The following is a 12,965-nucleotide window of genomic DNA, read 5'->3' as shown; positions in this document are numbered from 1 at the left end:
AAGGCAAACTTGCTTTCATTGAATTGCTGCTCTCACTGCCAACGACAAGTGTTTCTCTGTCTACCGTCGTTCTAATATTTTATGGTCGTCTTCTGTGTTTAAGTTTTCGTAGTTAATTTTCATTTTTTTAATCTTTTCTGTTTCTTCTTAAACAAAATTCCTTTTAGTCTTCGTACAAAATAATTTTGATGCGTGTTTGAGGTTTGAAACATGTTAATTGATGTGTGTTTTGTTCTGTTCTATTTATTAAGTATCAAATTCCTTCTCGGCCTTCTAATTCCAAGTATCAACTTTTATGATAGAGAACTCATTTCATGATGCAATGAAAATCATGTCACTATTTTATATGGATTAAGAGAAACTTGTAATTTATTTGAAAAATAGAGCATGGAATAAATTACATGACAACATGACATATATTATATTAAAAAATAATAGCATAAAATACGCCAAAAAAACACCAAAGTGGAAATAAATTGATGAATATAATGTTTGAAAAAAACATTGTAAATCGATCAACCAAATCAAACCAAACCAAAGCAAACCAAACCAAACCGATTAGTTTGGTTTGGATCCATTTTTGAAAAATATTAAAAACCGAACCAAACAAAATTGATGAAGATATCATCGATTCGAACCTTTTTTCGATCAAAAATCAGTCCAAACCGAACAGATTACACCCTTAAAGATGATGCACGGGTAGTGGAAATTTATTTTATACTGTCAATCAATGACGATCATACATCCCGCCAAATCAAATTGAAAATTTTAAACTACTTTAATGACATAGCAAAAGTTGAATAACAGTGGAAATTTTTTGTACACTTCCATCATCATTAAATCTTTAAAAATAATATATAACTTATCTAATTTTTTTAATGTTGATGGATATGCGTAGAAATGACAAGTATCCTCCAAGAACAGATTGTCTCCCGTGGAGAAAAACCTGACAAAATAAAGTGGCATCATCTCAACCGTTCATTTACTTTAATGATAGATCAAAGGCTATAATTAAAATACTTAACTAAATTGTCGTTTTAGGCTAATTCATTTCCCCCCATTTTCACGTCTTCTTCTTTTCATGTTTTGCTGTTTCGCTATTTTCTGTAGTAGATATTGAAACCCTTTCACTATTCTTTCGTAACAACAACTAATTATCTAAACACCAATATGTAATAGAAATTAACACTCCTTCGATATTCTTATACATAACAGCTAATCTAATACAAACCATTTGTATTGCTCCATTGATCGTCATTGTGTTTTGTTTAGTCGACGCCACCACCTTGCTCTGTTGATCGTTATCGTCATCATTCTCTATTGATTGTTACCCTGTAAGATTTGGTTGACATTGTGGTCATTCTCTATTGATCTCCATCGTGTGCTCTTTGGTTGACGTCGACGTCGTGTTTTGTTAATCTTCCTTATATGCTTTTGGTTAACACCGTCGTCATTCTGCCTTCATCGTCTTATTGGGTTCTTTAGTTGACGTCATCTTTATGCTTTGTTGATCCTCATTTTCGTGCTCTGTCATTGTCGTGCTTCGCCATCGTCATCGTTGTGCTTTGTTTTCATAATGAATATTGAGTTGTCTATTAATCATATAGAAGAACAACCTCTAGCTAACATGTAACATTTTTATTAGTTTCTATAATATTGTTTCATTATACTATTTATTTAGGTTATAAAAATCTTGTTTTACTACTGTAATCTTTATTTTCTTTCAATTTATTAGGTTGTCAATCGACTCTATTGTTTCACTAGAAGTGGTGTCCAAGGATAATGAATTTGAGTTGAAACCTGAAGTAGAAAAAAATTCAATACTTGGGAAGAGGCATGGAAATTTTGGAATAACTATGGTGGAAAAATTAGATTTAATGTTCGAACGCAATATTTTAACAAAAGTAAAGAAGGAATGGTTTTTTCGGAAAGATATGTGTGTAGTAAAGAAGTCGTCCGTAAGATCGATAAAAGAGAACACTTGATAACAAACCATTGACTGCAAACTAGATTAGGATGCCCTGTAAATATGGGAATAAAATACTTGAAAGAGATTAAGAAACATGAAATTCATGATTTTAACGATAAGCATAATCATCAGTTGCAGCTTTCTGAAACAACCCACATGCTTGCATCTCAATGCAAATTATCTGAAGTTCAAGCTCATGAGATTAACTTTGCAGATGATGCAGGAATCAAGCAAAAGGCTTTATTTGAGCTAATGAGTAGGCAAGTTGGTGGTAGAGAGAATCTTGGTTATACACGTGTGAATCAAAAGAATTACCTTCACATTAAAAGATTGGGAAATATGGCTTACGGAGAGGCAAGCACTTTATTACAACACTTTCAACAAAAGTGTATACAAAATCCATCGTTTTACCATGGAGTCCAATTAGACATTGAAGAACAAATAACAAATATTTTTTGGACTGATGCAAGAATGATAATGGATTATGAATACTTTGGTGATGTAGTCACTCTTGACATTACATGTAGTACTAATAATACATATAGGCCTTTGGTTGTATTTGCAGGATTTAATCATTTCAGAGGGGTTGTAATATTTGGTGTTGCGCTTCTTTATGATGAAACTGCATAATCATTTGAATGGTTGTTTCCAGAATTTTTAAAGGCGCATAAAAGTAAGAAACCTCAAACTATTTTCACAGATCAAGACCATGAAATGGCGAAAGCTTTGCCTAAGGTAATGCTTGAAACATATCATGGTCTATGTTCTTGGCATTTCGTGCAAAATGGCATAAAACATCTTGGTAATTTGATGAAGAATGGTTATAACTTGTTGAGAGACCTTAAGTTTTGTATGTACAAATATCTAGAAGAAGTTGATTTTGAAAGAGCATGGGATAAACTGGTTTATGATTATAATCTTACACAAAGGGAGTGGATCTCAAGTTTGTATAAAATAAAAGAGAATTGGGCAACATGCTACATGAAAAACGCAACGACTATTGGCATGAGAAGTACACAACTCAGGGAAAGCTTCAATGCAGATTTGAAAACTTGTTTAAAGCCAGACTTGGACATTATTCAGTTTTTCAAACACTTTAAAGCCAAACTTGGACATTAAAGATCATAAGTTACAAACAAAATAATAATTTCACATTGATGTACAAACAATATGATGCAAACTAATAACTCTTCCATTTTTACAAATTGACCGTGGAGTTAAAAAAAAAAGAATATGGTAGAATAGCAGCAACACATCTTCTTTTAACCAGACCATAATAATTTCAAGACTAATGATGTCTTCTTTGGCTATACAGGTAAGAATTAGAATGCTCCCACCTTTAAAGCAAGAACTAGTGATGTACTTCCACCATTATATCAGAAAAACCAAACCAATTTCACATGAGATATTTATCAATGAATACTCCGAAAAAATTTAAGCATCAAGGGTTGTTGCAGAAAAACCATTATACCAGAAATCAAACCAAAACAATGAGCTAATGCAAAAACCAGAACATTGCGCTACCTCAATAACCAGAAAAACCATACCAGAAATATTATTATACAAAAGAAATCAAACAAGTTCCACATGCAACCGCCTCCTGTGCGCTGATAGATTTCTCCGAAAGCTGTCACGAATCACAATCAAAGGTTGTCTTTGTCGTCGATTTCTCCGAACGTTGTCACGAATTGTAAATCAAGGATTACCATTGATTTAATGGAGTTGTGAGAAAAATAAGAAGGTTTGAAAATGTCTTTGAGAAAAAATGGGGCCAATCTAAATGAAAATTGATTTAAATGCTTATTCGATGATATATCTATAAAATCAATAAAGGGATGAGATATATTCACTTTATTTTTTATTTAAGTTGATCCATCATTAAAGTAAATGAACGATTGAGATGATGTCACTTTATTTTATCCAATTTTGTCTCCACAGTATTCCGTATCCTCCACATCCACCTATTAACATCACTTCTAAGAAAGAAAATAGATGTAATAAAAAAAGATTATACTTTTTTGTTTTAGTTCTTCTACGAGTTAGGTCAATCTCTTTTTATACATCATTAAATGATAAAGACAAGAATAAATCTATTAGCCACCTCCATTTCTTTTTTTGTTTAATTTTGGTTACATTGTCAATTTTATTTAATACATGCCATTAATGTCAATGACCAAAATTAAATTGTTAAAATTTTGCAGCACACATTAAGATTTAACACACGTCATATTTATCCAAACCAACCATTCATTAATTTTTTAAAAACTTTTTGAATATGTAAAAATGAATGATGAAATAATAAATAAATAAAATGTCAAGAAAAGTAAAAAAATAAAAAAATAAAAAAAATGGAAACTCAAAAACCTCATTGGAATACAAATTTACAACGATCTAGAGAGATTGATAATATAAATTTCCCTTCACTCAAAAAAACGAAAACCTAAAGAAAGAACATGCCAAGAAACGATGCACAGTAACAACAACAACAACATCAACAACTCAGAAGGTAGCAGAAACACCATGAGCATTCTTTCTTCCCGAACAAGCTCTCGTTCTGTAACCGAAACCGTAAACGGTTCACACAAGTTCGTAATTAAGGGATACTCTCTTGCCAAAGGGATGGGAGTTGGAAAACACATAGCCAGCGAAACTTTCACCGTCGGTGGTTACCAATGGGCTATTTACTTCTACCCCGATGGTAAAAACCCCGAGGATAATTCCGCTTATGTTTCCGTTTTCATTGCTCTTGCTTCCGAAGGAACCGATGTTCGTGCTCTTTTTGAACTCACTCTGCTTGATCAGAGTCCCAATGGAAAGCATAAGGTTCATAGTCACTTTGATCGATCTCTTGAGAGTGGTCCTTATACTCTCAAGTATAGAGGCAGCATGTGGTTCGTTTCTTTCTCTTTTTTGCTATTTTCTGTTTCGTGATTTCGTTCTTGTAAATTTCAATTGAATTGTTTCGATTTTAGGGTTTAGGGTTTAGAATTCGCTTTTAATTTTTATGGTTTTTTCACTTATGGAAACAAGTTTCTGAATGAGTATGTGAATGTTTATGGAGATGATAAAAGAGAGGGTTTTTAGGGAAATTGAGATGCAGAGGGTGATTTCAACTCAGAGCGGAAGTTTTTATCTTAAAAGCCTACTTTTTATTCATGATTTTGATTTCTCAATCTGCCTCATATATTCTTAGAGACCCCCAAAATACATTACCAGAAGGGCCCTTCCGGTATGTAACGGGGAGGATTGAAAAATTAATATTTTTATTTATAATAAGTGATTATGAGAAAGTTTATCTAAACTATTTTTAAGTAGTTTTATTAAGATAAGCTTTGGGTTGATTCATTATGAACTTTAACATTTTTGAAAAAGTTACTCTAAAGTCAGTTTGTTGTTAAATCTTTGAAAAAGTTACTCTAAAGTCCAGTTTGTTGTTAAATTGTACCAATTAGGATTAGGATGTATCATGTCCTTGAAATTTAGTGAGTTAAGATTACAATGTACTTTGAATTGGATCAAGGGTGTGTGTCTATATGATATATCCTTGCTTGTACTGTTTCTGCAGAAGCTGAGTCATATTCTAATGCTTTAACCTGGTGTTGAGATTTAAACTGTACTAGTGTGCGATTTGAATTACTCTTTTTTTTTGTTTTTCATTTTTTATCTTATTTTCTTGATTTGTAATGTTACTCTGTCGATTTAATTCCTTATGGAATGTATTTATTCTTGATGGATTTTCCTTTAAAACATGAACAATGGATGGCTTGAATCCTTTTACTTGGATGTTTGCTTATTCTAACACCCCATTCAAAAACTCTTGATGTTGTGATATAGTATACTTGTAAAATTAGGAGTAATTAGCCATTCCATCCATTTTGTTGTAAACTTTATGAACTAACCAATGATACATTGCTTATGTGTTAGGGGATATAAGCGGTTTTTCAAACGTGCTCAACTCGAGGCATCATCCTTTCTTAAGGATGACTGCTTGAAGATAAATTGCACTGTTGGTGTTGTTGTGTCGTCCATAGATTGTTCTAAATTGACCACCATACATGTTCCTGAATCTGATATTGGATCTCATTTCGGCATGCTGTTAGAGAATGAGGAGGGATCTGATATTACTTTCTCTGTTGGCGGTGAAAGGTTTCACGCACACAAACTTGTTATGGCAGCTCGGTCAACTGCATTTGAAACTGAGTTTTTCAATAGGATGGAGGAAGATGACTGTGATGTTGTTGTTACGGACATGGAACCTAAGGTTTTCAAGGTAGCTCTTTTCCTCTAAAGTGTCATTTTCCCTCCATCATTTTGCAGCTATCTTTTATTCCATGCTCTATGCAAACAGGCATGTTCTAACTGATCAAGTGTTCCATATTATTTGCTTGGTTATGTGATGTTTCTTGAATCCTATTGTTGGCAGGCGTTGCTTCATTTTATTTATAGAGACGCTCTTATAGAAGATGAAGAGTTCTTCATGTCAGGTTCATCGTTTCTGCCTTCAATATCTGAAACATTTGCAGCAAAGTTATTAGCTGCTGCCGAAAAGTATGACTTGCCTAGACTTAAGCTGATGTGTGAGTCTGTACTTTGCAAAGACATATCTATAGATTCTGTTGCCTATATTCTGGCTCTTGCCGATCGCCATCATGCTACGGAGTTAAAGTCCATCTGTCTACAATTTTCGGCTGAAAACCTTATTGGTGAGTTTGTTTATTTTACACTAAAGTATAGTCAGCTACATTTAAGCTTATTATATATTGGCATTATTTTGGTTCTGCAACTGAGTATTCTTCAGCAACGTTTTACCTGTTATTTGACGAACAAATAGATTATTGGTATATGCATAATCTTTTCCGTTTGCTTTATGGCATTGACTTAGTTTGCAATCATAAACGGGTTAGGAGGATTTCACTTATAATTCTTAAGCTGTTGGCATGCATTAACAGTTTAACCCCCTTACGTCCTCCCTTTTGCATGTGGAAATTTATATATCAAACCGGAACAATGTAAAAACTGAGAAAATTTACAGATCTTACTTTAACATACTATACTTAAACAAACAGATTCACTACAGATCACTCTTAATATATTATACTTAAAACAAACTCAATGTTTTTTTTTTCATGTTCACACTGATGAAAATGCTCTGTAACTGTACTGTCATTTTTTTTATGGCACACTTGGTTATATGAAAATATACTTTTAACTCTCAATATTATGAACATGTGGAGAAACATTGTTCTTGATTGAGTTTGAATCTATGTATCTTGGATAGCAGGCAGCCCCAACCCCCAAAACGCTACGGTGGAAGCCGCTATGTCAAAATCTAGGGAAACATTACAAAATTCCTACCATACACATAAAAGCTCAATAACAGAAGAATGCACAAAGTTAAAGACATCACTAATTACAATTTACTTTCATTGGTACCAATATTCAAACCAAACATAAAGCAAATAAGCTCCAGCCTTCAAAGTTTAAAATACCTTGCCAAGATATTTAAAATACATGGTACATTTGATTTGATTTGATTCCTTAAATGGAATCACTGTTTTCAAGGTCTTCCTTGTCATCGTGTTTTCTCTCTTCACTACTACTAGACCTCATTTGTTCTACATCCTCCTCCTTTTCTGTGTTCTGCTTCTATGTTGTGTCTCCTTGCACGCTTGGAAATCGCACGAGGAGAATGGGAGACAGAGCTGTTCAAGTTTTAGGAGAGACAAAGCTGTTTCAGCGAGAGAACAAATGAAACAAAACAAAAGCCCTATTTGGTCATCATCAACAATTTTAGTGTGAAATGACCAACAGGTCCCGAAAAACAGAGGGAACGCATAGTTGAGGGGATATTTGGGTTTTTGCTAGAGTCTTACTTAGAAGCTGCTACGGATACTATTTGCATTGCAATGCGACAACTGCTCCTTAAAACTGAAACACGAGGTTTTGCGTAGACTTAGAGGCAAACATTCTTTACTTTCTGGGTGTTTGTGGATCAACCATATCTTGGTCCATTTGGTAGTGGGATGCATAGGTTGGAAACCTATACTCAATGTAAGAATGGTTTGGCACAAATATGGACTTATGGAAACAAATTCAAAGCACAAGATGTAATATTGTATAGTCATGTCAATGAAAACTTATAAAACCTATATAAACATTTATATAAATGCACAATATTTATAAATAGACATTATTAATTTCTCTTCTATACATGGCGAGATTAGTAGATAAGTATCTTAAGATAAATTAGAAAAACTGAGATACATATCTTCGCTGCCCATATTAGGAAATATTCTTTCTCAATAAAAATGTTGCAAAATTTTCATATTTTTCCCCAACCCATGTTAGAATGTCACAAGAAACATCATTAGTCCCAATGCCATTATTTACCATTTGATACAAAATGAATCCTTCTTGTTTCTGTCAATCCCGATGTCCAGAAAAAACTAGCTTTTATGCCTAGTTCATCAAGACACAATACTATATATTGTTTGCCAAGTGATAACTCTGCCAACTAAAGCAACTAGCTTAGCATAACGAAATTTGAGCAAATCACTATTGTTACGTGATACACTACATACTTCTTTAATTCAAAATGTTGTCAAATAGCGATTTTAGTGGTGCTATAGCACTGTAACAGAATTTGAACAAATTGTTATTTCCTTCAATCCACAATTGACAATATTGTGTCCCACAACTTATCTTTTATAAGCAAAAGTCAAGTGTTGGAATGCACATAAACAAAATGCTCTATACTTTTTTCAAATCCATTTTGTTTCTCTTCAAAGAATAGCTAAAGGAGTATGTAGTCCAATCTCTCTCACTGCATGATGACAAACAAAATTGTACAAGAAGCTTTAAAGCTTGATTATGAATTACAAGAGAGAAGTAATTATACAAATTAGTTTAGGTATTCAATTTTGGGTGATTTAATTATTGCACACCTAAAAGGCCAAAGTTTTATTATAAAACAAGGAATTGATTTCAACTACAATTTTAAAACCAAATAATTATTTGCATGTCTAATATACAGGCAAAGAGTAAATGACAAATTATATAAAGGGTGCCAACAAAATAAAAATAAAATATGAGAAAAGAATGTAACTGGAAAAGTCTTGTGATAAATAAAATTTACTCCGAGGAAAATGGTCGGCACACAATAGTCATGCCTTTACCCTAATAACTTGCAAAACAAAGCTAAAACTTCTTTCTTTGCTTTACACTGAAGTCACAAGGGTTGCCCAAATTGTTTGCCAGTGAACTTTTAAAATTTGGCGAACTTTTAAAATTTGTGCTTAGACTTTACTCAACTCCAAAAATTTGCTAAAGAGATAAGGATTTCCAAAGTCTTATAAGGATTATTTGGCCATTTAGTTGATCTGGGATCTTAACAAAGCCCCACACTCTGCACTCATAATAGAGATCTGATGTGGATTATTTTTTGTGAGGGAAAGACATCAGCAATAAAGCTTGATGATTTGACTAGGGTAAAGACATCAGCAATAAAACTTGATGATTTGACTAGGGTAAAGACATCAGCAATAAAGCTTGATGCCTTTACCCTAATAACTTGCAAAACAAAGCTAAAACTTCTTTCTTTGCTTTACACTGAAGTCGCAAGGGTTGCCCAAATTGTTTGCCAATGAACTTTTAAAATTTGGCGAACTTTCAAAATTTGTGCTTAGACTTTACTCAACTCCAAAAATTTGCTAAAGAGATGAGGATTTCCAAAGTCTTATAAGGATTATTTGGCCATTTAGTTGATCTGGGATCTTAACAAAGCCCCACACTCTGCACTCATAATAGAGATCTGATGTGGATTCTTTTTTGTGAGGGAAAGACATCACCAATAAATTTGGCCCGGCAATTTGATTTGATTTGATTTCTGTTTCTTTTGTTTATAATGCTTCCTTTACTGGTTAGGATTTTTATAAAGCAGAATCCTTAGTTGTCTCTAAAATTTGGTATCTGTTTTATTGATTAGTCAAGGTTCTACCAATCAAGGATTTCTTTATTAGGGAGAGACTTTTAAATGGTGTGCATTTCTCAATGAAACGGAAATCAAATTATGACCCCAATTTGAGTATTATATGGAAGATTTTGTTGAGGACGAATATACTATCCCGTTCTTTTTCTAGATTTCATTATAGGCAGCAAACAAATTTTTTCCGTGTCGGAGACCTGTGACTAGGTCTTACTTGAAGACACGTAACAACTTGGTACCAGAGCTGGCTGTCATACTCATAGGTGATGCGGTAAATTTGGCAGCCAAGCTCCCCCTTTATAGAAAAATGGCTACACATCAATGTGTGCTGGAGGAACAGGTGGCAGAAATCGCCATTGCTGTTGGAGGGACAACAAAGGGACACATTTGGATATAAAACTGAAGACAAGATAGCGGTGGCATGGTAGTGTGAGAAAGTTGGACAACAAATCTGAATCATCATGGCAGTTAAAATCCTGATACGAATTGTACAATTTTGTGACTATGCTTGCCCTCAATGATTGTGAGTATACCCATAATCGTAATTTTGTGGGATTGCCACTATTAATCGTGGAATCGTATAATTAACGAACTTCTAAATGCTTTTGCGATTCTGGTCGTTGTTGGGGAAGAGGGTGTGATTCTGATTGTGGGTCAGTAGAAGACCTGTTTTGTCACTCAGATTGGAAGATGTTTTTTTTGTAGGTCAAGTCAATACGCCGAATAGAAATGAGTTTTTATTTAGTTTTATATATAGGAAGTATGTTCATTTTTAATGAAAACATGCACAATAACTGCAGTAAATTGAGGATTTATGTATCTTTCCAAAGTTTCCCACTTTCCCCTGCAACATTTCTCCTATAACATTGGAAGAGCCAGTAACATCTCAATTAAAACTCTCACTTGCATTGTTTCTCTTGTTTCCCTGCTTTTCACGCCACAGTTTCTTCTTCTTCTTCTTCTACCTAGTCCTTCTTCTGTTTCATTTCAAGTGTGATTTAAGGTTTTTACTTATGCTATTTTATATGCATATATATGAATTGATATGCTTCTATTTGGGATTTATGAATTTTTTAAAATCTTACAATTAGTGTTACTTTTGCATGGGAGCCTCAGAATTGCTCTGCATGTAGCTTGGGCATGGGAGCAAAGATAAAGTTATTATTTGGGAGTTCTAAGCTCACATGAAGAACCATTAATCACACAAAGAAGGAACTGGAGAAAAAGTTGGATTGCATGGATCTGCTTGGGTTGTATGCTGTAATGGTGCAGTGATGCAAGGATGGGATTGTACCCAAGTGAAGTTACCACACTGCTTTTGTCAAATGCCCAAATGTTGGCAAAAATATTTTAAAACAGTAGTAAAGGCTTCATTGGTATTTATCCAATAGAATTGAATCACCGACAACCAAAATACTAAATTTGACTTCAAGGTTTTCATTAGAGTAGTGCGGCTTGATGTTGGCTTTCACATGGTACCGCTCTCCTGACCCTTACAACTGTATAGATGAGTCAAATTATGGAAACATGGTCCATGCTTTTAGCTTCAGGACTTTTGTGCTATTTCTGGGAAATAGAATTTCCTGAAGAACTTGATTCAGGCCTTGGGCTCTTCAATTGTGATATGGGTGTTAGCTTTTAAATGTCTCCAAAAATGTGTTTGCCAGTATGCCTAGGTCATGTTTCCATCATCAAGAATTTGTGCGCTGCTGTTAAGCATTTTTAAGATGTTTATATTTGAGTCGTAAATTCGTAAGATGTTTATATTCAAGTCTTAAGTTCTTAAGATGTAGAAACAATGTACAGTAGCCTAACCTTGTAACTAACCGCAACTAAACTGTCTAACACAGTTAGATGCAACAGCTCTAAGAGATTGTAACTAACTGGCTGACGTGTATCAGTTGCATAACAGTTGATTCTAATATCATGTCTTTATTCTGTTTGCTGCAGCTGTGATGCAGTCTGATGGTTTTGAGTATCTAAAGGAAAACTGTCCGTTGCTGCAATCAGAACTGCTTAAGACAGTTGCAGGAGGGGAAGAGGAATTTAGCGGAGAAGGAAAATGCCGAAGTGTGTGGGCCCAGGTTTCCGATGGCGGTGAGACTAATGATAGAAGCGTAAGACAACAAACCTGGGAAAACGGAGTTGAAAGAGGTCAGAGCTTATGGGTTAACCTTTCTGACGGTGTTAACAATGATAGGAGTCCAGGGCAAGAAGCTTGATGAAGTAAGGTACGATTCCTTGTTAGTTAGGCTCAGGTATAGATTAAACTACATTAATAACCCCGTATTTGAATGGAGAAGGGGGAGTGGAGTGCAAAACAATGTAAAGAAAGGAGGCTGAGATACAGCCACCATTGTAACATGACCGTCGTGCTGTTTTTTCTCTTTTGATTATTGATTATATGATTACACGAATTGAGTTGTAGAAATAAGTTGACATTGTATGGAAGCTTGTCTTGTCTTGTCTGTTGCATCATATTAACTGGTCTTGCTTTACTGGTAGCATTTCTTGAAGAATATTTATTTTCACGCTGTAAAATTTATTGAGGTAGCCAATGTTCAGTGTTATATGACACTTGTTTTATTTCTTCAGTTACTACCTTGGATTTGTTCTTTATACTAATCTGCAAACTTGATTTATGTGCATTATTTTCTATATCCAAAGGTTGAAAACACTTGCATCAATATTTGGTGATTAGAAATCTAAAATCATTTCTATTTAAGTCAGCAATTGCGTGTGGAACACTACCTGCATAATTGACAAAACAATATTTGAGCTAAACCGGAATAAAAGAAATTTGAATCACAACAAAAAATTCATTACGTATTAGTTAAAAATATTAGGCTTTTGATTCTCTATTTAAAATATTAAGTAATTAACAACACATTTTGGATAAGTATTCTTAGTATGACATATAATTTTAATAATTGGATAAGCCACTATCGATTTTTTTATCCAAATAGTCCTATTTTCAAAAAAAAATTCAAAATAATCTTGATTTAAAAAAAA

At 33.8% G+C, this 12,965-nt stretch overlaps 2 protein-coding genes across 3 annotated transcripts; both read left to right on the top strand.

Moving 5' to 3' along the window:
* Window positions 1–2,029: 2,029 nt before the first annotated feature.
* Window positions 2,030–2,599, top strand: LOC127130646 (protein FAR1-RELATED SEQUENCE 5-like). Its single transcript, XM_051059619.1, has one exon. The coding sequence runs from the start codon at window positions 2,030–2,032 to the stop codon at window positions 2,597–2,599; it is 570 nt and encodes a 189-aa protein (XP_050915576.1).
* Window positions 2,600–4,351: 1,752 nt separating this feature from the next.
* LOC127126607 (BTB/POZ and MATH domain-containing protein 4) lies at window positions 4,352–12,431 on the top strand. Of its 2 annotated transcripts, none has more exons than XM_051055559.1 (4): window positions 4,352–4,860; window positions 5,894–6,239; window positions 6,393–6,672; window positions 11,070–11,393. In XM_051055559.1, the coding sequence occupies exons 1-4, from the start codon at window positions 4,436–4,438 to the stop codon at window positions 11,084–11,086; spliced, it is 1,068 nt and encodes a 355-aa protein (XP_050911516.1). In that variant the 5' UTR covers window positions 4,352–4,435; the 3' UTR covers window positions 11,087–11,393. The 2 variants fall into 2 exon arrangements, with proteins under 2 accessions (XP_050911516.1, XP_050911515.1); XM_051055558.1 differs by lacking the exon at window positions 11,070–11,393 and adding an exon at window positions 11,904–12,431 and having other exon boundaries at window positions 4,356–4,860.
* The last annotated feature ends 534 nt before the right edge of the window (window positions 12,432–12,965 follow it).

Source organism: Lathyrus oleraceus, chromosome 3 (genome assembly GCF_024323335.1).
Source record: "Lathyrus oleraceus cultivar Zhongwan6 chromosome 3, CAAS_Psat_ZW6_1.0, whole genome shotgun sequence".
NCBI lineage: Eukaryota > Viridiplantae > Streptophyta > Magnoliopsida > Fabales > Fabaceae > Lathyrus > Lathyrus oleraceus.
This window is presented reverse-complemented; position numbering and strand designations above follow the sequence as displayed.

Coding starts and splice junctions, on each gene's coding strand:
- LOC127130646 (XM_051059619.1), top strand. CDS start 2,030: ATGGGAATAAAATACTTGAAAGAGATTAAGAAACATGAAATTCATGAT.
- LOC127126607 (XM_051055558.1), top strand. CDS start 4,436: ATGCACAGTAACAACAACAACAACATCAACAACTCAGAAGGTAGCAGA. Junction 6,240..6,392: donor TGGAACCTAAGGTTTTCAAG/GTAGCTCTTTTC, acceptor TATTGTTGGCAG/GCGTTGCTTCATTTTATTTA. Junction 6,673..11,903: donor TTCGGCTGAAAACCTTATTG/GTGAGTTTGTTT, acceptor TGTTTGCTGCAG/CTGTGATGCAGTCTGATGGT.